Consider the following 26,820-nt stretch of genomic DNA (forward strand, 5'->3'; position numbering starts at 1 on the left):
CTAACTTGACACATTATCTGCTGGGTAGCAAATAGCCTTTGCTGTGTTGTTGTTGTTGTTGTTGTCGTTGTCGTTGTCATTATCCTAGGTTTCCTTAGCAAGATTCATGCAGAAGAGACTTGCTCTTGGCAAGATATATTCAGAGACGTTTTGCCACCATGGCCTTCATCTGAGACTGAGAAAGGGTGACTTGCTGAGCAGGGATTCAAACCCTGGTTTCCCATTTATACTACACTGATTCTCCTTATTTCGTTCCTGCTGAAGTATTCAGGCTGATTTACAAAATAATGTAATCAGAGAGATGAGATACAGAAAAAGAAAAACTGGATAAGAAGAAGAGGAAAATAGGTAAAATTTACATTACTGAAGATTGCATTATAAGAGAGAAGAATGGTTACTACAGGAGATGGTTCTTAGGAGGGCTGGGCCAAATTGGCTTGACTGGAACACTTTGTGTCCTTAAAAGCTCCATGGATACCCTTTCCATACAGACATCTTTGTATTTGTGAGCAAGAGGAGGATTTGAGGAAGTCCTTGCGAGGGTGCTTCATGTTCTCTCAGAATTGGCATCTAGTTTTTTCCGCTGCAAGGAGGGTGCCGGCATAAAATGGTTCCCTCTGGCTTCCCTGTGAAGTTTGCGGTAGGAGAGGCACGCTCTCTTAATAAATTCAACCAGGCAGATGGTGCTTGGAGATCATCAGCAGTGCCACTGGAATAGTTTTGACCATTAAGTGGTTAGTACAGCTGTTTGGCTCATTAGTTAAGGCTCATTAATGGGCAGAATCTAATCAAAGTGTAGCAAATAGGTAGTCAACCTCTTTCCAGTTGAACGTGAACAAGATATGCATGGTCACGCATGCGTAGCCAGGCTGAGACGTATGAAGCGATGCCATGGCAAAGTTATGCACAGGCAGCCTGGGTCTGGTCTGGTCTGCTTGAAGAAAGGGAGGTTGCTTGAGACAATTATTCTTTCTTGTGGCCTTTCAATGAAGCTTGGCTGAAGCAGACAGATCTCCACCTCTGCCTTTTTGTAACCACACGATAATAATGGCTGTGGTGATGACTCAAGCTCTTTTTCTAACTGCGGTTGCCTGGAAGCTTCAACGGTTGGCTTAAAAAACAGTTAAACCAGAAACGCATATTCAAATCCTGAATACATGTCTAGGAAAGCTGTTCTTTGGGACTTCCTTGCTAATCTTCCCTTCTTTATGTTGTAGGTTTGAGAGAAGGTTCCTTTTGCTGCACCGATGTGGCAGGGAGGGCAAGAAGCAAGACTCTTCAGCAAATAGAAATTCCACATTTGCGGATCTGACTTTCGCGGATTGGATAATTTTTGGTTTTCACTAATATGTTCTCTCTGGGAATCCCTAGGTCCTCTGGCGCAACTCTGCCAGAGGCTGGCCATAGAGTTGTGCTGGAGAACCTAGAAGTTCCTAGAGAAAACACTTCTCTAGGCATTTGTAGGTCCTCCAGCATGATTCTGTGATCAACCTCTGGCAGATGTTGACCATGGAGTTGCACTGGAGATTCCTAGAGAGGGGTTTTCTAAGATCATAGTGTTCTTTTATTTGCAATTTCCCCACATTCATGGGGGTTTGTCACCCCAAACCCCAGTGAATGTGGAGGGACCACTGTATTCAGCTTCTTAAGAGACCTAGCCATGTTGGTGTAGATTAAATATCAATATGCAAAGGGATCTTGCAGCACCTTTGAGACTAACTGTGGGAAAGAAGTTGTGGTGTGAGCTTATGCAGATTTGGTCTGTGTTGCATCTGAGGAAGTAGACCAAGTCTATGAAAGCTTATGCTTACCACCATACATGTGTGCAGTAGAACACACAAAGAATGTCTTCTTGGATTCAGCATAATTTTCTTCCTCTGTCGGACAGTTTACTAGGTGTAAATGACTACATGGAATATTGGCATCTGAAGGAAGACCTATGTTTGCAGCGTAAGAGTAGCTGGGGGTGAATTGGCCTCTCTCGGCATCTTAACATGATGTTGATATTTGTGTTCTTCAGTAAGTTGGTGGCAAAGCTCTGGAACACCTTCTGAGATAAACTGATCCATTTTCATGGATCAGATGGCTAATGAAAAATGGTCTCCTATTCTTGTGGTCTTCCTGGGCTTAGCTTTGGCTAAATAGGTTTTGTCAATGCACTGTTCCCACCATGAAGCTCTGGCTACTGGTTTTGTATGTGCAAATACTATCATCATCATCATCACCATCATAATCATCATCATCATCTGGAAGAACTGGTCCCATTCAAACCAGCCACTACACTGGTTCATAATGCTAAAGTCAGTCTATGTCTCTGATCTCCATTCCTCATCTTTTGACAGCATTTTAAACATTTGGAAAGATCGTAAGTGCTGTGCAGCTGTGTGGGGCCTTATACATGTAGAGTCTGGGCACAATGGGAGTTGTCTTGCAACACATCTGGTTTGTCCATTGGGTTCCAGGCCCTGCCTTGCTAATTTTCTCCTGAGAACGCATATGGGAAGTGTGTTTATGTATGTGAGATTAGCAATATAATTCAAGTCCCATGCGCCAGCTGAACTGCCTTGGCAGTCTTCATTCATTCTCTTCTCCCAGAAGGCTGTCATTCCAGCTACAGCTGAGTCTCTGGGCCTCTGAGTAATTGGTTTAGGTCAAGAGGAGAGAGTGGGACGTCCCACCTGCTCCTTTGCCTTTTGGCTTACATGCTGATTTGTATACTCAGAAATGAAAATGATGGTTGCTATGGTTCGGACTGTTTCCTCAAGGTTGAGGAGTCTGCAAAAATGGCAGAGCTGTGTGTGTTGCTTTGAGCTCCTTGGGGGCAAAGGGTGAGATATAAATATGCTAAATACGTGAAACTAGCTGAGATTGAATCTGAGACGTGGCTATCAGGTTACCCAATGAAAGGAGTCTGGTGGAGCTGCTCTAAGAGCTTCTTATTTCAAGGGCCTTTTGCCCAGCTTCCTTGCTGCCCTTGCCTGCAATCTTTCTCATCACTTTTGCATTGATGTCTGCATAGGGCAGAAAGGGCCCTTCCTTCTTTGCTCTGCTGCAGCTCAGTTCCTTGCATTTCATAAAACCTAGCCCTAACCCTACATCTTTTGGGGCACCTCTGTTTAACCTGCAGCCACGGTTCATCCATGTAGTGAGAATAACTGGACCAGCGTAGAGTCATTCCCCCACCTCTTTTGCATTAGCTTTCCTTCATCAGAGCTATAATTTATCTTTCACTGATCTGTGTCTTCAATTAACCAATATTGACACAGCTGAACCTCCCATTAGAAGATGAATATTCAGTAGGAAGTTTTAAGTGCAAAAGCAGCTGGGTGCCAGTTTGTATTATCTTCATGTTTAATAAGTTCTGCACTGGCCTTATTTATTTATTACAGCTGTGAAGACAAACCGGGATCTGAACTACCGAGGAAAACCACTGAGTAAAATGGCAGCTCATTACTAGTGCAAGATTAAGACTATATATTTGCAGGCAAACTAATGTGTCTTGAGGAAGTGATAAAAGAAAGAAAGAAAGCTTGCAGTATTGACTGATCAAAAGATGACACTGTAGATGGGATTCTTGAATTCTGTGCCAGGGATAGAAAAGCAGCAACACTATTTTACAAAATGATAGAGAGGCTGCAGAATAATTTGTCCTTGTGTTATTCATCAGTTCCCAAAGAGGAAGAATTCAAAGTGGAACAAGGGCAAAGGGCTGTTAGAATTAAAGTGTGAGATCCAGTATCTGGAAAAACATGGAACACATAGGACTTTTTTTTTTTTTTTGTCTCTCTCTTCACATTTTTTGGGGTCTGTCGCTTTGTGTGCATTGCCAAGATTGGTTGCTAGCTTGCAACCCTTGAGCTGTTTGATGAATTGTTCTCTCAAAAGAAGCACCTCTGAGGCTTTGTTGCAATTTTTCTTTTTAAAAAATGAGAATAAAAGGATGGTATTGACCATGGACCCAGCAACTGTGTCACATTTGCGGAAAGGTTTGGGCTTCATCCATTCTCCAAACATTGCAGTGAATTTCAGCAGCTGACTGATCTTGGAAGCTAAGCAGGGTCAGCCCTAGTTAGCATTTGGTTGGTTGACTACCAACAAATCCTAGATGCTGTAGGCACTATTTCCAAGGAAGGAACTGGCAAAACCATCTCTGAGGTTTCCTTTAAGCAAACACTATGAAATTCGTTGAGAGGCAACTTGAAGGCACATTCACACATTATGATTATCTTCTTCCCCCAAGCACTTCCATTTTGAATAAGGCTACCAGTGTAATTAACTGGCTTAACGTTTGCAGATCTGACTCTATACATATGTTAACACTGCTGTATCTCACAACATTTTGTGGATATGAAAGAGAAATGACAGTTCACTGATAATGGTTGGTACAGCATTGCAGAGATGAAGGATCTAGTGGCAATGATGATGCAGTGGATGGCTGTATATAATTGAGTGCTCAATGATGCATATCATTGAAAGTGGACTATGAGATAAAGAACCTCTGCATATCATTTAGTACATAAATTTTTAATAGCTAATTGGATATTAGTAAGCAGTGGCATTTTGCTCTCTGTATTTGCTGCATAGTTAAATGTGTTTGAAGTCTGTCTGGTGCAATGTTTGCAATCTGCATAATGTGGGTTCAGATCACCCAAGTGACTCTATAGTCAAATGAATATGTAATAAAAAAGGGTGGGTCATACTGAAAAGTACTAGTATAGCAAATTGTCCAAGGATTATGAGTCAGCGCCTGGTTGAGTTCATGCTTGATGCCTCCTCACAATCTTAAGGGAATGTGTTACTGTATTTTGGGGAAGATCCAACTTATGTACTTAGCGAAATGATGGAGTATGTATGAGTCGAAAAGGAGGAAACTTGGAATAATTAACTTTAGACAAGAGGAAGCTCCTGAGAGTCATCACTGCTTTGTGTTTTTCTACTTAGAAATATATCAGCAGCAGATAGCAGAGAGAACAGAGCCATCTTATTTATATTCTATGTATACAGAAAGAAAAGGAAAAGACTGTAGTTTTGTTATCAAACAAGTTTGGAGTTAAAACTGAAGGAGGTTTCATTTGTTTAATAAAATTACTGAAAAGTCTCCCTGGAGCAGTTGTGGAAGCAAGAAGCGTCACCTTATCAAGAGTAGAAATAGGTTACATTGGGCAGACCTTAAGAATTTAATTCTGATCAGTGACTCATTCCCTGTTAGGAACAAAAATACTTTTGTATTCCATTAAGAAATGTATTTTCTTTCTGTAGGATTGGCTTCCCTGATGTGGTTCCTGTCAGATGTTTCGAACTACACCCCCCAAAAAACATCTGGATGGTGTCACATTGAGGAGGTCTCTTCTACGACAAAAAAAAGGGATGGCTGGCATGTAGAGAACTCAGTGGAAATGTGGGCGCGCCCAAAAACATCACTGAAAGTGTAAAATGTAATGTTAATTCACGTGCGTGCATTACGGTCTTATTGATCATTTGGATTGGCAAGGAACTTCCTCTGCATTGGATTAAGTGTATATCCTGCTTATTATAAATTGATTTTAAAAAGCAATTCCCAAGGGTAGAAAGCAGTAACCATAAGACAACGCAATCTAAGTAAGCCAAGCTATAAAAATGAAATAGAGAACCAGCGCAGGAGCAAAATCCATATAATGATTAGACCTACCACTACCATCGCCCTCATTAAATTTCAGACGATGACTGAATGTTCAGGGAGGAAGAAGTGGTCTTACGCATCTCTCTTGGCAGGGAGTTCCACAACAGTGAGGCCTCTGGAGAGAGGGTCTTATTCCTAGTAAGGACTACTCAAGTTTCCTTGTAGGATGGAGTTCAGAGCAGAAGGTAATAAGAGCTTGGAGGCTTATCCTGGAGCAGGCTCCTCTGTTAGCATTGGGGCCCAGCCCACTTAGCTCACTTGTGGAAGGAATGAAAATACGAAAACCGGCAATGCCATGGTCCTTGGAAGCTGAAAGTCAGTGCGAATCTTGAAAAAGAGCTTATATCAATGAACATCTGTAGAGTTTCATGGCCTTTTCACTCCTTCCCATAAATGTATTATATAGCATTGGAGGCCACGTTGATATCAAGCAGGGCTGCTTCTTGTAAGCCAAAAACTTGGGATATGGACAGAAGGTGGATAGAAATATTGTAATGTCCAGCTGCTAGTGTGACCTTTGGCAGGCGACAGCAGAGTGGCAAAACCATGGGGCTGTGGACATCATTAAGCCACCAAAAGTGTTGCTGTAGTTAACTTAAGCCAAGTAAAAGGGACAACTCTTCCTGAGGTGAACTGGCATGGGAGAGAATGAAAGGAAAGCTGGGGCAAGACAGTACGAAAAGCAAAAGCATCATTAGCTACGCTCAACACAATAGTCGCAAGAGCTGCGTTGTCGGTCTTCCGATTGCGTGAGCCTGAACTGACTTTTATCCCAAAAGAGCCTCCTGCGTTTGAATGAGAGGGTCTGGCAGAACTTTGCCACCAGTAAAAGGACAGGGTTTGAGTTGGGGTTTCTTGGTATAACAGTTTTGGCAGTTTTTTAGTGCAGCTAACCTGAGTCCCCCCCCTCCCACAACAGCCATGATTTCTGTAAATAGACAATTAAGACTTCATGGGATATCATTATGGATTTATTTACAATTACTACATTGTGCCTGGCTTGTACAGCTCAAGGCAACTAAAAAAGGAATGATAAAATCTGGATGGAATAATGGTGAGGTAATGTAATGCAAAAGCAGTTAAACGGCAGTACTGTATAGAAATCCATAGCAACAATGCAAGTAACTGTACAATACATTCAAGCCTGTGCACAAGAAGTTTGTAATTAAAACTAAGCAACTGGGTGTCCTCCAGATGTTTTTGGACTACAGTCCCCATAAATCCTAGCCAACAGGGCCATTGGTCAGGGACTATGAGAGTTGTGATCCAGAACATCTTGACAAGCCTCCATACCTTTTGAGCTTCTGGCAAATAGGTACAGTTGATTTCTCTGACTCTTAAGCTTTGTTTAGAAAACTGCTTTGTCTTTTAAAAAAAGTTTTCTAATATTTGTTTTTAAATAATATTTTTATTTGTCTATAATTAATGTTTTAAGCAACGTCTTTACCTATTATACACTGCACTTCATGATAAGTAAACCACAAATGCAAAGTCCATGGTTTGCTTACTTGCTCCCACTTGCAGATGGAACTGGTTGGGAGCAACTGAACATTGCGCACAAGCAGTGTTGCTCAGGCATAATAAACCAAGATACTTATAGAACCTTGGCTTATAACTGGGTATGAACTTCCCATAATTGCAGAGTTATTTCCCTTTTGGATTTGATCGTTCTGTTTGAGAGGTGTTTCTTTTTCCCTCTGCCACTTTGGCACAGTAAAAACGGAGGCTTGCAGAATTCATCTCTACAGGGACTTCACTTCCCTGCAGTCAGCCAATCGGTCGAACATCCTTTCCGGTTTTGTGCTCTTCTCTTTAGTCAGAGCATGTATGTACAAAGCACTTTAGAGAGCCTTGGTGCTAAAGAAAAGCAGTGTGCAGTCTTGATTTCCTCTTCAGACAGTTGCTTTGAGACCCAGCTAAAGCTATTTGGATCTCTGACCTGTCTTATAGGGACTTGGGCTTTTTTCCATGGAGTCATGAAGTGCCCTCTAATGTGGTTCATTTAATGTGAAGTATGTGGGGCGTGCTTTAACATCAACATCCCTGGGCCTTGCTTTTCAGGAAGGGATGATCACTGTTCTTCACCCTTTTAGGGGCCACCAAGATCTGTTGATACTTCTTCCTTTAGTCTTTCTTCTTCTGTGACCATGACAGCACCAAAGCCCTAAATCCCTGGTCTTGCCCACCACAAAAGTAGTGGGCATCTGAAGAAGCAAATTGGCAGCATCTTTGCTGGGATCTCCAGGAAAACCCTTTGAGAATATAGGGCAATATTATAGAATATTTAGAATATTATAGGACAACCCAGTTGGCTGCTTAGCACCTTTCAAACTTTGAATTACTGTCTCCCAGACTTCTAGTACCTGAGGCACAATTTTCTGTCCTGGGTAAAAATTGGAAGCACTTTTTGCTCTACACTCCTAGGGAAATGGTTAGCTCAGCAAAGGAAAAGGTAACCTGTAATCCAAAAGGGAGGCAAATGTTTTGATGTGGGGCCAAAAGAAGGTTTTGTCTGCTTCAGTGATCCCCAAACTTTGGTCCTCCAAGTGTTTTGGACTTCAGCTTGCAGAATCCCAGCTAGCTTGACCAATAGTCAGGAATTCTGGGAGCTGAAGTCCAAAATATCTGACGGACCAAACTTTGGGAAGCACTGTTCTACATGAACCATATTTGAAGCCAAAAATGGTTCCAGACATTAATTCTCAAATGGAAACTCGGTGATTCTTTTAGCAACCCCAATCATATACCCCTGAAGCAAACATGAGCCATTCTCCAGTGGCTTACCTGACTAGGCAGGTCAGTAGTACTGGAAAAATCCTAGGTGCTTGGTCACTCATGCTGCTAAACTGCTGATGCAGATGGCTATAAATTCTAAATATATTTTCTGGGACTTGCCCTTAGACCCTTGAACAATAGCTTCTGGCTAAATATAGGTATCTCTCCTGCTCTTCTTAAATAAAATGTGTTGTCAGGTTTTGGTATATGAGCCTGAAAGTTGTTGCATGAATGAAATTATGCTGCTGTTGAAAGCTTAGCTTGACAGTACAGCCGAACCCTTTGCATTGGCGGGCTGGCAATCTGCAGATCTGAATAATATGAGCCCAATTGTCCATGGGGATGGGAAGAGCAGAACCGAACCTTCACAAATGGGAAGGGTCCGCTGTACATGCCAAGCGATGAGAAGAAACATGGTCAGGCTTCTATGTTCTGCGGCTTTGGAGAGGAGAGCAGTAGGACTGCCATGGATTATAGCGGCACTTTCCTTTTGCCCACTAGCTGTGCTCAATAAGCCTGTGGCAAAGTGTTTTCGGAGAAATGGACTCTTTTGTTGAGAATACCACATCCTGTTTGCCGGGATGCAGATCTCATTGAAAGGCTATATAAAGCTTGTCTCACTGTCCTCACTCAGTGTTGTTGTTGGTGTGTGTGTATGTGTTTTGAGAACTAAAATGAAATAGTTGCATACCTTTTCTTTTCCTCCAGAACCTTCCAAATAACAAGGCAGCACAGCTTTTCTCAAACAGCCGTAGGCGACTGCATCTCTCATCAAGCCCTAGGGTTTTGCCATTGCCTTCCTCTAAAATGTAGCCTACAGAACTGGCTCTTGTAAAGAGGAATCACTAGGAGTAAGTGGACCATCTAAGGTTAAGATGAAGTCAAAAGAGGTCCTTGCTAGAGCACAGTGTTTTTGCTGAATGGCTTCCCTGGCCCATTGTGTGACCCTCAAACCACTATGCCACCCTAGACTCTTTTAGATGTTTACAAGAATATTGCTCACTTTTTTACGTCCGATTTTGATTTTGACAAGTTTTTGGCCTATTTTTACATATTCTTGCTGGCTCTTAAGGGATGTGAGGGGTTTGGGTAAAAACCATCCTTTTTTAAATTTTGGATTTGAGTCCCTGGGGAGCTTCAAGGGCTGTGCTTTGGGACACACTTGGACCCCCTGTTTTAGAGTATAAGAAGCAAAGACTAGTATTTGGAAAAGATGAGAGGGAGAGGAAGGAGAGCAAAAGACCATGAAGGACAGAATGTGAGCAGATGTGATCACAAGCAGTTAGGAATGACCGTCGCTCAACCCTTTACAGAAATAAACAGGTTTAGAGAGGGGGGTTTGAAGTCACAGTGACTGTGAGAGCATTACAGGAGATTCATGGAGGTAATTTCCCAGCTGGGAGGCAATTGGCAAGACCTATTAAAGTCCTATTGAAGAACTGGATAGGATGGGAATTGGATTGAATGGCCATCTCTTCTTCGCTTTGAGGATATTCCTTTCTGTGCAATAGGTTTTGTGGTAGGAGACCCCATGGGTCTTGATGCAAGGAGGCCAGCTGGGGAGATCTCACTTGGGCTTTCGGTTTTATATGGGGACAAAGCAATCCTTTTGAAGTTTTTATTGGCATATCTTTTCATGTAACAATATAAAACCTGTTTATAAATGATGGCACGTTGGCAGGGGGAACCTGCATGTCCTGTACTCTGTCGAGGCCATGAGAGGCACTGAGTCCTCATTAGTGGCTACTGGCTTCTATTTGTGGCAATTCTTGTAGGCCATACAAACCTCCACCTTGTACAGACTATGATACTTCGTGAAGAAATGCAGTATAAGGGAACCATTTTAAAGCAACATACCTGATGCCTTTGAGTCAAGGCCAGTCCCTTGATCTCAATTGCGATGGATGTGTGTTTAATCTGTGGGCTGCTAACCATCATAATGTTCATTATTTTGAAACAATAGCATTTGTCTGTTAGTGTGGAATGAAGGCAGTATATCCTGACCTCCTCTGAATTAATGTCATTATCTTTCTTTTCTTTTTTTCCAGCCGGACAATGAAATTTCGTCGGACTGCAACCATGTAAGTGTGTTACTGTTTTTTGGGGGGGATTGAGATTTTTCTCCTTAAGAGGACATAATCGCATTTGCTCTTGGCACAGGCGCTCCTAGGCCAGTTCTTCCAGGTAGAAAAGTGTCCTTTTTCTGTACCATTCCACGGCCACTTAGGCAGACAAGGGAGATGTTGCTTTCCAGCTAAATGCATGGTCACCAACGTCCTCTTTCATCTGTACTATGTCCCAGCACACAGCACAGCATGGTGTGATCTTTTCATCCTGGGACCACTGGAGAATACCTTAATTAAACTGGATAGCTGATTAGTTAATGAGCTATGCAGTCGCCCACATGCGGCAGTGAAGAGGCAGGTAGTGGCTATTCCACTAGTCCTGCCCATCTTTGCGTGGCTGTGGAAATACACTGAAAAGTACTAGGCCACGAGATCCCAAATTTTTACCCCACTAAATGCATCTGAGGAAGTAGACTGAAGTCTACCAAAGCTTGTGCTTACCAAGTTCTTTCTTTGAGTTAGTCTGAAAGGTGCCACAAGATCTCTATGTTTTTCTCCCCGTCATTTGAAATTAATTTATTTGCCCAAATCAGTTTCCTCCATATTGATTTCTGCTATTCACTGTGATGTTGATCTTTCTTAATGCTTCCCCCCCCCCCCCCGTCTGTGTTTTGCAACTTCTAAAGTGCATAAACAAAACATTTGAAGAGTTGTTGTTGTCCTCCACTGGTGTTTCTTGATCTCTTTCTCTTTCTAACCTAAAGGGTTTGCTTTTGTTTCATTCTGTTTTAAACTTTTAAAGACTTCTATATTACGTTTTGCTTCCTGTTTCTCTTCTGCAGTTTTAAGTTTCATTTTGCAAACTGCCCAGAGATTTTTCTGCTGGGCAGTAGAGAAATGTAATAAATAATAGATTCTGCACCAAATCAATTACTTTTAATTAACTCTCAGCTGAATCAGCAGCCTTGTGGCGCTATCATCCAACCAGCTCCAAACGTCTTCCCTATCTTAAAGAAGCAACTCACTCTTCCCCACTCCTTTGCTTTTTTGATTGCCAACTCATCCCACACCTGAATTCTTGGTTTCCCTCTCGCTCTGCTTTCCACTCCGCTGGCCATGGCTGCCCTCCTTCCTCACTGCATCCCAATTGCTTGCCAGGTCTTTTAAAGAAACAAAACGACAGCAGTCAGTTTATATACAGTGGCTAGGTGTGCAGTATGTGCCCTCCTGAGGCTCCAGCTGACCGCCACTTCGATTCACATGGACCCAGAGGCACTCCTGGAAAATTATGATGTGAGATGCCCGGAGCTGTCTCACTGCAAGTGCCCTGCTTCACAGTGTGTCCAGCCGCCCCAGATAAAACATTAATCAAGAGCACAAGTTGCAAGGCAAATGGGCAAAAGAAGCCCACACTGTGGACATGGTAAAATCTTATTTTTCTCTTTCCATGGTGATACCAGCAGAATTGAGATTGGAAGGGAAACTGACAGTTGCAGTTGCTTAGTATTACAATGTTTGATGCTGTGAGAAGAGGACAAAGAAGTTAGGAACATCCATGTTGGTGAACAATAGTGTTTGTTTGCTAAGTTGCAGTAAAATCTAACTGGGGTATAAGAATGATAGAAAAATCCTGCTTAGTGTAGGATCTCCAGCTAAAGCATCCCCGGCCGGTAGGTGTCCATGCTCTTTTTGAAGCCATCTGAAGAAAAAGACCTTGCTACTGCTATAAGCAATTGGTTCCATTGCCCAACTGCTCTCACTGTCAGGAAGTTCCTTCTAAAGTTACATTGAAATCTATTTTCTTGTAACTTAAAACCATTAGACCTAGTCTTAACCTCTAGGGCAGCAGAGAGGAGAGCTCTGTGACATCCCTTGGGGTATTTAAAGAGAGCAACCACATCACCTCTCAAACTTTGTGTTAAATTCACCTTAGTTATGTATTTATGAAGGATCTTTACTAAGTCATCTTGGCTGTTGTTAAGTGTTAACATAGCATGAGCCTTGCACGAATAATATTCCCCTTCATATGTGTGGCATGTTGTCCAGAATTACAATATACTTTAACAGACTAACAAGGCTTTGGGACTTCGCAGTGAACTAATGATGCATTTATGTGTCTCTGTGTGGTTTTTTTAAATGGTTCACATCTGCCAGAAATGGCTATTTAGTGTCATGCAGTGAAGAAATAATATCTATTATTGTATCAAAGAGCACTTAAAATTGTGGAGAGCAACATACATAAGGTGATGGTGGCAATTGGATAAGATCTAGTAGTCATGGATCTTCTTGTGAACGGAGGAGCCCAGTCCACAAACCATTGCTCCCTCTTATTTATTTTAATTCATGATAGAAGAGTTAAATGTAAGTTCTCATGGAACTATAGGAGAAATTGAATTGCATATGCAGCCACATTCTTCTCTAACATCTATATTCTTAGTATTCTTCTAATGTTAGAGCTTCACTGTTTTAATGCTATGCTTTGTGAGGATATTTTGAAAGCTGTTGTTGGGGCAAATGCATTGACTTACTTGTGTCAACATAGATTTGAATCTGACTTGGAGCTGTGCAGTTTCAATGCCACGGTGAAAATATTGTTAGATGAGACTGGGTGGTTGTTTTAAGTCAGTACCCAAATCCTGGCTTGTGAAAGACTTGGGTAACATAAAAGCAAAAACTGAGCTTTGTCTTACATTTCTTACCTTCCCTTCAGCTATTGTGGAACTACAAGCTGAACCTGACTGCAGATCCGAAATTTGAAACAGTGGCTCGAGAGGTTTGCAAATCCACCATATCAGAGGTAAGACTGGCAGGGAGAGATTGACTGTTACTTTCATCAGAGAAAACGCTAAAGTCTTATTGATTGAGATGATAGCATTGCGTGGTTTTTTTTTTTTAAAGAAAGCACCTTATTAACGTTGTACAGCAAGCAGCCTGGGACTGTGAGCTGTTTCTTTTCTGAGACTGCCTCCTCATTGATGGAGTGAATGGAACCTGTTAATAGGTTCCCTGCCCTCTTTTCTAGAATCAGACCGTTTTATTGCTTGTCAAGGAGTACATGAGAGCTGTGAACTGAGGAAGAGTCGCAACTACTTGAGGCTATAGCGATTGCTTTTGCTTGAAGGAGTTCCAGTTACCATCTCAGGGTCCAGACAAAAAAGCATGCACATATAATGAAGGGAGAGCGATCCATTTTTAAGGTAGAATGCAATGAATGCTTTTCGTTAGAGGAAGTCCTGGGTACCTTAAAAATAATCAGATCATTGAAAAGGAGCCTCCTTGGGCCATTTCAGCCTTTCCAGTTTCCAATTTATATTCTCCCTTTCTTGGGCATAATGCTTGATCAGACAAGGTTGTTAGGCTGATTAGAGCGATGATAACTAACGCTGTCTATCAGATGCTAATGAGGTTGGGGATGATTAGAGTCTGGTCTCTAGATTCATGGGCTAGTTGAGCCTAATAGAAGACTTTCTGAAAAAGCAATGGTGCTGCTGTTGGTAGACTATACAGTTGATGGTATTTTTAATTTACTGGATTTTTCCCCACCTTCCTTTTCTAAAACAGGATTTTTTTTTTTTTGCAGAAGTAGTGAAAGAAAGATACAGTTAAGATGCAAACTGTGATTGAAGCAGAGCCAAATTAAATGAACAGTTTAAAACAATAAAGGACTTATCATATAGCACGCAACTGATAACAAACCACATGTCAAAAGTCTGCCTGGATCTTTTTTAAAAATGTATTTTTCTGCAGGCAGAACTTGGGGCAGGCAACCTAAAAATCTTTGGCAGGGACTTCCAGAGCTTGGAAAAGGCTACCAAGAAAACACTGTTAATGTTTATCCTAAGTGATCCTCTGAAGCTAGCAGCAGCAAGAGAAGGGAAATATGGAGACAGTGATTGTAAAGGTTTTTAATTGTTTGCTCAAATGGATCTGAGGAAGTAGATTTAAGTCTACAAAAGCTGATGCTGCCAACTTCTTTCTATCACTTAGTCTCAAAGGTGCTACAAGATCTCTTCACATACTAAATAGATCTATGATTAAAAGAATCTTGGTGGTAGATAGTTTGTTGATTTACTTTGATTTCAGTTACAAGTCTAATGTAAAATTTACAGAACAATTTAGATTGCTCATTTTTTCCAGAATGATGCTAGTAAATGTAAATTCCTAATCTGGGTGTTTTCCAGGATTTAAGAAAATGTCTAGATTGTTCACTACCATCTGACAAAAAATTGTGCTATAGGAAGTCACCTTTATGGTGATAGTTAACTGTGGATAGCCTCCCTATTTAAGTAATTATTTAGCTTGTATGTATTCACCAGTTTTGGAGCAAAGGAGGGTGAAATGCTATGTTTACTTGAATAGGCTCAGCCATTGATGACTCCATAATTGCTTGTCTAATTGCTGAAAGTGTTTGCCTTCAGGTCACTGCTAGATTTTCCAGTAAAATGCTTCTCTTAATATTGCTCCGCTGAGGATGTTCTGAGTACTTTTCCTCTCAAGGCAAGTCAGTGCTAATTATGTTTTTTATTTTTATTCTTCAAAGCAGCTTCTGTATAGATGACAAAACTTGGAAATTTTTTTATTAAATCATGGTAGTCTTAGAGGCCACTTTGAATGGATAAAATACATTTTGGGGTGGGCAGGTGCTGTTAGCCAGTGAGGTTATTACTAATTCCAAGTGTGAGAGTTTAGGAGCATTGGGGGCTGTTTGCCAGGAGAGTAGATGTTGGTGATACATGCAGTGTGATTGTGTGGAGTCTACACTTCCAGGTGAAAGGCTGGAGCTAATGGCCAAATCTCATCATTTGGGGGGATTCTAGTTGAGTATCACCAAATGTCTCTGTAAGTGCTAGTTGTAGGAAGCAGGCTGGTTGTCAAATGTTGCTCTTGACGTGATTTCATTCATGATAGCATTGCTGAAATTAAGGGCCTCTCTTCTTTCCAGTCCTGCAAGAGTTGGGGTCATATGTCCCATTATTTAGGAGCATCCATCCTTGCAGTTTTTTCTGAAGAACGACTACCTTCCATCTTCACAGCATCCTCCATTAGAGTGGCACAAGTCTCACAGCCAAGCACTACATAGCCCATTGTGCTGGTTGAGTGCAAAGTGAGCTTATTTTACATATCTTGGAGCTAAGTGAGATACTGGAAAGGTTTGCAATGTTCTAGGAAACATTTTAGGTTTTGCAGTTAGCATACTTTCAGATGCATGTCTGTTTAACAGCGGTTGGCCAAAGGTTGTGTTGACCATTTAAATTCCAGCCCTAATGTGTACATAATGTTACCCTTCATTATTGCTGTCAAATTGTTTGTACCTGGCTTTAGTGATTAAATGTTTCCTTGTTGCACCAAAGGTAACGTCCCTTTTAAAACTCCAGAAAACCAATGGGCGAGTTTTATTCTCCCAGCCTTAGAAGAAGACAAAAGCAACCTCCCTCTGAACAAATTTTGCCAAGAAAACCCCGTGATAGGTTTGCCTTCGGGTCACCATAAGTTGGAAACGACTTGAAGGCAAAAAACAATAACAACTAAGGCATATTAAACAGTTTGACAAGTTATAAACAAGACGGCTTAAAACCAGCTAAAATCAATTAAAACAATTTAAAATCATGTGCCACTTTGGATAGAGCCAGGCCCCAGGGAATGATGGTCATTGCAGTCCCTCAGATAAATGGAGGCCACCAGCTTGGGGAGGGTGGCAGTTATTTTTTGTTTATGTGCCAGGGACTGGTACCATATCTGTGCCCATTGGGTACTGTTGTTTCTTTCCTGGGGAATTGCCAGGGACAGCTAGCTAAAATGGCCTGTGGACCAGCCCTGGTCCATGGACCACCACTTTGGGTAACATTGGATAAGGAGCTACTTCAGCATCCAGGAGAACATTGTGGCACTCCTATAAGTGACAGTCTTCTTTTGGAAGAGGTTCAGGCAGAATGGAAGACTGAGATATAGGGGCCATGATGGGAGCTTCCTGGGTAACTTCCATAGCTTTTGAATTCTGGTTAGTGTCCTAAGTGAGTAGGCTGCAAATAGTTGACGTTTTAAAAAAGTGGCATCTGCTTAAAAACCTGTTTTGACTGGAACTCAAAGTGAACCTCTCAGATAGTCATTGTTGATGTCTTACGTTCCTAGGCATGCTGTAGAGAGATTTTTCAAGGTTAAGTTGGGAATGCTTCTCCGCTTGATGAACTGCTTACCCTAACAAAACACTTGCTTTGCTTTCTTGCTTGATAATTGTTCAGTTCACTGCTGGTGTCTCCCATCTTGCTTGGGCTGTTGGGTCAACTTTGCAGATTTTAAGCTTTCTTTCTAGCATTAGGATGTTCTCTGTGTGTGAAAGAGAGCGAGAGCAAGGTAAATGCTGCCAGATTATGTCAGTATTAGGCAAATGCTTTAAAAAGTGGCTTCCCTTGGTGTTAAATGGCTCATGTTTCTCCCTTTTAACTTTATGAGCAGGACTCCAGGGCTGCATATATTTAAGCCACCAAGTACAGGTATATTGCTTCTCTGGTGGGAATCAAGCATCCAAAAGGCAGGCTTTAGGTCCTCTTCTGACTAGGAAAGGTAGAGGGATCCCATGGCCTTAATTTTTTGGTCTGTCAGTGACCTTTAGCTGGTTAAGTTTATTTTTGGCTGGGACATCACTCTTTGAATTTTCTGTTGCTCAACAGTACCTTCCACTGTAGTAAAGTTCTTCCTTACCTTTATCGTCGTCTCTTCCTTTTCTCTTAAATAACAGCTTGCTTCTCCCTTCCCTGAAATGGGACCTTTTCTTATGACCTCTCATTCTATTCTCTGCAGCCTTAACACCTGGCTTTGCTGGCTCATGAAGCCGATGCCAAGCAAAGCAACTTCTCAAATGCTAAAAGAGAACACCAGGCTTATTAAAGCGCAACATATTATGTGAGATGTATATGGCTTTGCAGCCGTACTCTGTATGGATTTTAGGCTCCTGGATTAGGCGTTCATGAGTTATTTATTTTTTTCAGCTGTCTGCCTGAAGATTACATTTAAGTTGGTTTTCAAGGACCTGAGCAATCCAGGCTTGGCTGTTCTTGAGACTCTCTGCCTACTCTTTGGCTGTCCTTAAGCATCGTTTCTGTTCTAGAAATTCTGATAATTGCTTCTTAAATTGCTGACTGATTACATCTTTGCTATAATGGTCCTCTTGGTGTGGAATGTGCTCATTTCAGTTGTTCATCTTTGTTCCTCAGAGTGATGAGCAGGTACAGGTATTTCATTCTTCAGGTACCTTTAGGGAATACCCAGTTTCTCTTATAATTATTTAGCTTATAATTGCTGTCATGATTTTTACATAATCTCTTCCAGCAAGAGAAGACACTAATCCTGGGATCCTTAGTGCCACTAAATGGGGAGGCAGTCAGTGCATTTGTCTACATTCTGGGTGATGTATGGACTTTTCCCTTCTCCAGATCAAAGAGTGTGCCGATGAGCCAATTGGAAAAGGTTACCTGGTGTCCTGCTTGGTAGACCACAGAGGAAACATCACAGAATACCAGTGTCACCAGTACATCACCAAAATGACAGCTGTAATTTTCAGCGATTACCGCCTGATCTGTGGCTTCATGGATGACTGTAGGAATGATATTAATATCCTGAAATGTGGCAGCATCCATCCTGGTGAAAAGGTAATCTGGTCTCACATGGGTCTGATGCTGGCTCTGTTAAAATGGCAGTTGGGGGAGAGGTGGGAGAATACTCTCACTTGGATGGGTCATCTCAATTCCAAAGAGGGCGTTTGGAGGACTAAAACCAAGTTCTGTGGCTAGTGTGCGGCTGAAAATCACATTGCCCTCTGGATCTTGGACTACAACTCTCAGGTTTCCTCACCATTAGGGTTAGGTCTGTTGGCAGTTGCAGCCCAACAACATCTGGATGGCCCCATGATTCCCACAGCTGGGATGACATTTAAAATCCATATTCATTCTTTTGATTTTTATCAGCATTTCGCAGAAGAATGTCTTGCTAGTGAGTGAGTCCAAGGTGATTTCTGAAAGATCATTTTAAGAAGGCTATGATAAGCAGAGGGCGACTTCAGATTAAGGCCAAATGTAGTTTCTTCCCAGATCAGGAGTTGCTACAAGTTCATCTGCATAATGTAGCAGCTGGAGAGGCAGCATGCTTAGGGAGCTGGGAAAAGCATAGACAAGAGAAGACTGAGAGGGATCATGATAGCTATCTTCAAATATCTAATGTTGTGCCATGCAGAAGATGGAGTGAGCCTGTTTTCTGATAATCACAAGGCTAGGGCATGAACCAATGGATTCAGATAAAAAGTGCAGACATTAGGAAGATCTTCCCAACTGTAAGAGCTCTTAGACAATGGAATGGACTGCTTTGGAGGATGGGGGACTCGCCTTCATTGGAGGTCTTTGAAGAGGTTGAATGACCATCTTTCAGGAGTGCTTTAGTTATCTATTCCTGCATAGCAGCCATCAGACTGGATGACTGTGTGGCCTCTTCCACCTCTATAATTCAATAATTCTATGGGCTGGAGTGAGCCACTTGCTTTCAGCTGCCTTCATGCTTTGGTAGACTGCTTGGAGCAGCAGGCAGAAGTAATAGAATGCGAGTATATCCTACTGTTGGTTAACTTCCTTCTTCATTGATTAACTTCTGTTGGTTAATGTCAGGATGCCCATTCTCAAGGAGAAGTGGTGGCTTGCCTGGAAAAAGGCCTGGTGAAGGAGGCAGAAGAAACTGAGCCCCGAATAAAAGTCTCTGACATATGCAAGAAGGCCATTCTCCGTGTTGCTGAGCTCTCTTCAGATGACTTCCACCTTGATCGGCATCTTTACTTTGCGTGCCGGGATGACAGGGAACGCTTCTGTGAAAACGTAAGTGTGATCTCCTTTTCCTTGGACAAAGGCCCACCTCTCCTTGCCTTGTGGTACAGGAACTGGCCATAGGCAATGTAGGTTGTCCAATGCTTCTAATACTGTTAGCTGGTTTGGCACATTTGCCTTAAAGGTTCTATTCAAACATATACAAAGATTTATGTGGAATTTTAAAAATTTGTATATTTGTAATAACATAAAGAGAATAGCATACACTTCCCTTACGTTTAACAAAAATGAGTACATCTGAAAGTACAGGTCTTTTTTTGACACACATCTTAAGACAGGTCTTTTTTGGACACACACATTGCTGCTGGATTCTGACACTCACTGAGTAGCCTAAAACACATGTCCAGTCTATCCTTCTTCATGGTTTATATGGATTGTATGTCCCCTGCCCTAACTTCTTTGAGGAAAGTGTTAAAATTGTGTGTGTGCATGTGTTTGCAGTGTCTTCATCCTAAAGTGTTGTCAAGCACATTCTTTCATTAGTATTGTTCCCTTTTTGCACAGACTCAAGCTGGAGAAGGAAGAGTATACAAGTGTCTCTTCAATCACAAATTTGAAGAGGCTATGAGTGAAAAGGTAGGTGTTCCATTCATTTGACTAGCTATTATATACTGGCCACTGTGTCTGATTGGACCCCAAAACTTCTGTTTCTTATTCACCCTCATCACCTGCTGTTTCCAAAGGATGGGGAGTCATTTGATAGACACAGCTTGATGTCAGTGGACAATTGATGAGTTCCTGTACTATCCTAGCTACTTCGTTGGAATGTTTCAAGAACTATACAGTTCTGCTGTCTGCATTTTCCCCATCCTAGCTACCTGGTCCTGCTCTAGGTGGGCATGGCTTTTATCAAATAATAGAAGCAGAAATTGGGGATCATACAGTGAAATCTGGTGAGATCCACAAGAAACTGGAGACATATCTCAAAATGATAAAAATATGGTAGTTGTATTAGTAAAAAAGCCCAATGTGTTTCAGCTTTCCTCAGGGCCTGTTTAACCTGAATAGCCTTCCTCGGGAACTATTTAGAGTCAGAGTCCAGAAATTTCAGGATGAGGAAGTGGAAACATTAACTTTTCTAGTCAATGGTTTGAGAGATCCTGGTCCAGAAATGTTTGAACTTTGATTCTAAGTAGTCCCCTAATGAAGGCCTGAAGAGTACATACAGAACAAAATGTGTCAAGCTTGCTTTATTTATTTATTTTAAACTAATACAGATTGAATCTTCCTTATCCAGAACTTCAAAATCTGACAAAAACCAAAACTTTTTTCATGGGTGGCTGAGTTCGTGACACTTTTGCTTTCTGAGGGTTCAGTGTACACAAACTTCGTTTTCATGCACAAAATTATTTTTAAAAAACATACTATGTATAAAGTTACCTTCAGGCTATGTATATAAAGTGAACATGAATAATAAATTATGTGTTTAGCCTTGGGTTCCATCTCCATGATAACTCATTGCATATATGCAAATACAGGTATACCAAAATCAAAAACTATCCAAATTCCAAAAGAACCTCTGATCCCAAGCATTTTGGATTAAAGAGACTCAACCTATAAAGCAACTGACTTTTGAGTATCTTGAGATGAATCTCATTTTTTAAACAGTGACTTATGGAGATCTGGTGTGTTTTGAAGCTATGGTCTTTCTTTGGGGGTCAAACGACCCTTTCACAAGGGTTGCCTAAGACCATCGGAAAACACATATTTTGGATGGTGTTAGGAACTGAGGTGAAAATAATTGTATGGTTGGGGGGTCACCACAACATGAGGAACTGTATTAAAGGGTCATGGCATTCGGAAGGTTGAGAACCACTGTTTACTCTGTCACTGAGCATGGTTGAAGTTTACCTCTGGAAGATAAAGGTGATGTGTTGTGTTGTACTCCAGTGGAACTTCACTTGACAGCTTGCTTCTTCTCCTCAGTGTCGCGATGCGTTGACAACACGGCAAAAACTGATTGCACAAGATTACAAAGTCAGCTACTCCTTGGCCAAGTCCTGCAAAAGTGACCTGAAGAAGTACCGTTGTAACGTAGAGAACCTTCCTCGTTCCCGGGAGGCCCGGCTCTCCTATCTGCTCATGTGTTTGGAATCTGCTGTGCACAGAGGTAAGTTAGGATGTCTCTTCTATAGGTTCATCCTGTTGTTCCTTTTGTAAATAATGTTTTTTGAAAGAGAGAGTTCCTACCCTGCCCTTTCTTTGCCCCCAGGTTATGTTTGGTTAAAGAATTTGTGAACACTGTGACTATTCCTAAATCAAAATATACATAGATGTTTGGATTCTTTGTTTCCTCTGACAGTCTTTCTTTAACACGTTCTAGAAGCCCACTGCAACTCACTATATCTTAAATTAGAAAGAAGGCCAAGGATGAGAGCGAGAGTAGCTGAACCATCTCCTGTTTCAAAAGCCCAAGGCTATGTCTTCAGGCTTTTCCCAGCTGAATAGTCCTTAGCCAAAGGAGACAGCCACACACCTGCCTTATCTGTGCAGCCCTGGGAAAGACCTGAGTAAAGCATTGCCCTGTGGCAGTCCTATTTGGATGTCTTCACAGTTAGGAGTTTGAAATTAATTGGCTAGTCAGCTTCAGATGCTTCTGAATGATACTGAGTCCCTGGACCCATTTCGGTTTGGCTCTGGGCTCAGTTTTGCTTTGTGCGATAACCTTGACCAGGAGAAAGGCAAGAGAGAATGCATCCTTTTTGGTTGTCCTGGACCTTGCAGCAGCTTTTGATACACCTTCTGGGCTAGTGCAGGACCCAGCTGAGTGTGGGAAACACTCTCTTATAGAGACTCATTTTTCTCTGAATGGTCAGTTCCCAAAAGCAATGCTGAGGGGAGGAAGGTCGTTGCTCTGCCTTGTACAAACTCTGTTTTGATGGTCTCTCTTCTTTTTAACATCTGCATCATGGGTGAGAAAGGGCAGCCCACAGTCTGCATGTGCCTCCCAGACCTCTCCATTGTAGCCGCAACCCCTTGCCCCCTTTCCAAAACCCTTAAAAAATAAAAAATAAAACTAGTGCTGTTTTTGCATGGAGAATGCTTGCACAGAAAGCTCACCAAATGCACAGAAATGTGCAAAATCACTCCCAGTTCCCTCAAGCCACCCCAGCCCCCAAATACTTGTATTTTCCTTAGTGCCCCTTTCAGAATGGTGACTGGAAGTAATTTCATTTCCAGATCATTTTGAGAGGGACTCTGTATCAAAAGCAGGCATTTTAGTGTGGCTTGCTAGAAGGGGGTGTTCTGTGGGGTGGCGGGGATTGGCCCCTGGTCCCCCCACAGTACCCACCCTGCTTTACATGAAACAGGTTACATGAAATAGTTGAGAAAGGTTTTCTAGGCTGTTAGTTTGATTACTAAACAGCATGCTGTTCTTTCCTTTTCATCAAATGCAAGTGTGGCACTGCTGTGTATCCTGAGCTGATGCTTGAATGTAGTAGTAGGCAAGATGAGAGCTAGTAAAAAGATACTTAGTCTAGACAAGATGGAAATGCTGTGAGGTGGTGGTTTGTCTACCTGGTTAAGTGGTGTGCAGGCTTTCCAAATGGAGTAACACTCTTTTGAAGGGAGTAAGTTGTGACTTTGGGGCAGCTCATCAGTCCAGCTCAGATGTACCAGCCACGATTGCCTATAGAGAGAAAGCTTGATTCTGGTTCTCCATGCACCAGTAACCACCTTCCTGGATTGCTCCAGTGTGTTATGCATGGGGGTACCATTGCAGATCATTTGGAAACTTCAGTTAGTGCAGCATGGAGCAGTGAGGCTGTTCATGGGGACTGGCCATTTTAAGTTTATCCTTCTAGCACTGAGTGAACTGCAGTGGTTACTAGTCAGTTCCCAAGCCTGATTCAGAGTGTTGATGTTGACCTTTAAAGCTCTAAACCCCGTATGCATAGTCTGCCTGCAGGAATGCTTTCACCCGAGTAATCGTGTGTTCTAGTCGGCTCATGCTTTCCACTCATTTCAATACTCCTGTTTGAAATAGCTGAAAATAAGTTGGGGATGGGGGAAGCCTTCTTAAAGACTAGAGGGAAGAAATAATTAACCACATGGACCTGAATTTTCCCCCTTTGGTGGGTCATCTGATATAGCCTTAAGTCCAGAATAGCTCTAATTGTTCTGATGAGATTCCATTGCACTTTTAGCATGTGTCACAGCCATGTGCGGGTTTGCTCAGGCCAATGTCTGATAACCTGTGTCTTTTCTGACTTGCCTCAGGTCGGCAGGTGAGCAGCGAATGCCAGGGAGAGATGCTAGATTACCGACGCATGTTGATGGAAGACTTCTCGCTGAGCCCCGAGATCATCCTCGGTTGCCGCACTGAGATTGAGCACCATTGCTCGGGGCTGCATCGGAAGGGTCGTACTCTCCATTGCCTAATGAAAGTTGTTCGAGGAGAGAAGGGGAGCTTAGGAGTCAACTGCCAGCAGTCGGTAAGGTTGTGGTGGAAATCCTTCCCTTATTAATTTCCTCCCCCCCACACCTCTGAGTGTATACATCTTCTCTGGGCCTTCAATGTTTAATGTCTGAGTCAGGACCCCACTTGCTAACCATCTGAGCGGAATGAAGATTTGTGTGCATCGGTGGAAAATTTCCAGAGCTTTAACCAAGTATCTCAGTCTGCCTTGACAATTCCGAGAATGCAACACTATTATTAGCTTGATAACTGTCATGTACTTATCCTTAGTCATTTGAGGGCTTTCTTGATTTGCTGAGAGGCCCCTGAACTTTAGCATTGCTTTAATGTTGGGGGTATTTCTCAAGTACATGAGAGGGGCACTTGGTTTTCAGGCTTGGCCTGATGGAGGCCAGAAGGATTTCTTTCTTGACTCTCCATGCTTTCAGTTCCAGCAGGGAGAGGGGACAAGAGATAATGCGGAAAATCCCCTGGGCTGCAGAATAACTAGATCCCACTGTATGGCCTGGCATTTTGCCTTTATTAATCTAGTTTACAGTTAACAGATGCAAATGAAGTGGCAGCACTACAAAAACACTGCTGCTGGGGAATGGGGAATGCTCTTCTCTTTGGCATGTCTCAGCTGGTTGCGATTAGCAGGCTTTGGGCTTGGAAAGATAAATCATTGGCTCAGAGACTGCTTCTCCTTGGCAAATGGTTTTGCCCTTTATTTACAGGAGCAGCTAATATCCATGGGAAAGTTTGAAATATATTTTGCACTTACAGAGATAGTCTCTGAAACCAACTGGAGGGCAGAATCTGGTGCATTTACTGTACAGTTCTGCCAGGGAATTCTTTGAATTGCTCAGTCATGGTTGTTAAATTTTCCCCTCTCTTTCTCTCTTCCTTCAGCTTCAAACGCTTATCCAAGAGGCAGACCCAGGTGCTGATTACCGCATCGACAGAGCTTTGAATGAAGCATGCGAATCAGTGATACAGACAGCCTGCAAACACATCCGGGCTGGAGACCCCATGTAGGTGATGAAGGCAGCTTTGAAGTCCCCCTCCTCTGACTCCATTACATTGTGTGTGTGTGTGTGTTTGTGTGTGTGCTTATTATGTGCCATCAAGTCAGCTTTGACTTCTGGAGACTTTATGAATGCAGACTTCCCAGAGACCTTGTTATGAATGGTCCTGCTCAGGTCTTGCAAACTCAAGGTAGTCATGTCATTGCTTCCTTGATGGAGTCAATCCACCTGTGATGTGGTCTTCCTCTTTTTCTTACCCCCTTCCGCTTTACTGAGCTTGATAATTGCCTTTTCTAAAGGGCTTTGTCGTATCATGATATGTCCAAAGTATTCTAGCTTCTGTTCACTCATTCTGACTTGTAGTGAGTCAGCTTGTGTAGTATGGTCTAAAAAGCACCCTGTAAATTGGAGGTGGATGTCGCCATGGTGTTGCATGTATGAAGGGAGATCTTGGCTCCAGTGGCATATCATTTATATCTGACATTTGGTGCAGATAATTTTTGAATATCCCCCTCCTCTTCAACAGCCTTTTCCAGGTCTGGCGGACTTGCTGGCTGGGCAGGAAAAGGAGAAGGCTCACATTCCCACCTGTCCAGCAGAGCCGCCAGACCCAGAAGGTACCCCTTCCCACCATCTTAACCTGGGGTGAAGGCTACCAACCACCACCACATCTCTTGGTCTAATTTTCCAACTTCTCTTTTCTAGGATTCTCTCTTGCCTTATGGAACACTTGTACACAGAGAAGATGGTGGAGGATTGTGAGCACAGGCTTCTTGAACTTCAGTACTTTATCTCACGGGATTGGAAGTGAGTGTTAAGCGGGGCAGGTGGGATGCTCGGATGGGCCCAGGGTTGGTGGGAAGCTTTGGAAAAAAATAGAAAACTCTCCAGATCCCTCCCCCCATTTTCCCCCTGGACCTTCACAACTCTAACCAACGAGCACATAGAATACTCCTGGTGACTTCTAATGATTTATGCTTTGATAGATTGGATCCTGTCCTCTACCGCAAGTGCCAGGGGGATGCATCACGACTTTGCCATGCGCGTAGCTGGAACGAGACAAGTGAAGTTATGCCTCCTGGTGCTGTCTTTTCCTGCCTGTACAGACATGCCTACCGCACAGAGGAACAGGGGAGGAGGGTAGGTAGTCTTTTGCTACCTTAACTGTCCTCCTTTATCAGACTTGGGAGCATGTGGTGGGTTTATCTGTGGTTTCTAATTTAGGATAGTTCTTGAGTAAGAGAGCAGTGAAACTGAAAAGGTAGTTCTGGGGAAAATGGAGGAGATAAACTGACTACAGTCCAATCTCCATGTCACCAAGTTGATGCTGCTGCTATTATTAGTGTAAGGAAAAGATAAACCAACTATGAACAAATCTTGCCAAGAAAATCCTGTGATTTGTTCATTTTAGGGTCATCATAAGTCAGAAACTACTTGAAGGCACACAACAATAACAATATTTTTATTCCATATTTTTCTCTGTTCTAGCACAAATATAGCTAAAAAATTCACATCATACAAAAAATATGACCTTGCTTAGCTTCCAAGATCAGATGGGATCCGGTGCCACTTAGCCTATTTAGGCATCTTCTGGACATAGGGGATCGCCAATTCAGATTGCAAGGAAGAGAAAAATTTGGGGGGATGTCACTCCCAGGACCAGCATGGGGAAGAGGCTAAGAATAGCATGGCGGTGCATCTGGAAGGGAAAGGCCCAGATCATAGCAGTTGGGGTAGTTCATCTGGAACAAATCTGTGCACTTGTGTTTGGCAGCTCTCCAGAGAATGCAGAGCAGAAGTACAGCGAATTCTGCACCAGCGTGCCTTGGACGTGAAACTAGATCCAGCTCTCCAGGACAAGTGCATGATAGATCTGGGGAAGTGGTGCAGTGAGAAGACGGAGACAGGACAGGTATCTCTGACATTAATTTCCACACTCCCTTAATAGGGTGGAATGGGGCGGGGCGGGGTATCAGTGCTTGCTTGAAGACAGTTTTGCCATGGTGGATGGTAATGTGTTTTTGTACAG

General features: G+C 42.5%; 1 protein-coding gene across 1 annotated transcript in view; it reads left to right on the forward strand.

Annotated features, from left to right (window-relative positions):
• Positions 1–26,820, forward strand: part of GLG1 (golgi glycoprotein 1) — a 51,428-nt gene that overhangs the window by 9,163 nt on the left and 15,445 nt on the right. The window contains exons 2-12 of the mRNA XM_089476797.1: positions 10,483–10,515; positions 13,211–13,297; positions 17,931–18,146; positions 19,152–19,355; positions 19,869–19,940; positions 21,291–21,474; positions 23,586–23,800; positions 24,676–24,797; positions 25,497–25,598; positions 25,778–25,931; positions 26,566–26,703. Of these exons, the coding sequence (XP_089332923.1) occupies positions 10,483–10,515; positions 13,211–13,297; positions 17,931–18,146; positions 19,152–19,355; positions 19,869–19,940; positions 21,291–21,474; positions 23,586–23,800; positions 24,676–24,797; positions 25,497–25,598; positions 25,778–25,931; positions 26,566–26,703 (1,527 nt within the window). The remainder of the gene's footprint in view (positions 1–10,482; positions 10,516–13,210; positions 13,298–17,930; positions 18,147–19,151; positions 19,356–19,868; positions 19,941–21,290; positions 21,475–23,585; positions 23,801–24,675; positions 24,798–25,496; positions 25,599–25,777; positions 25,932–26,565; positions 26,704–26,820) is intronic.

The sequence above is a fragment of the Sceloporus occidentalis genome, unplaced genomic scaffold (assembly GCF_023333645.1).
Source record: "Sceloporus occidentalis isolate IW3139 unplaced genomic scaffold, rSceOcc1.0.p SCAF_10, whole genome shotgun sequence".
Classification (NCBI taxonomy): domain Eukaryota; kingdom Metazoa; phylum Chordata; class Lepidosauria; order Squamata; family Phrynosomatidae; genus Sceloporus; species Sceloporus occidentalis.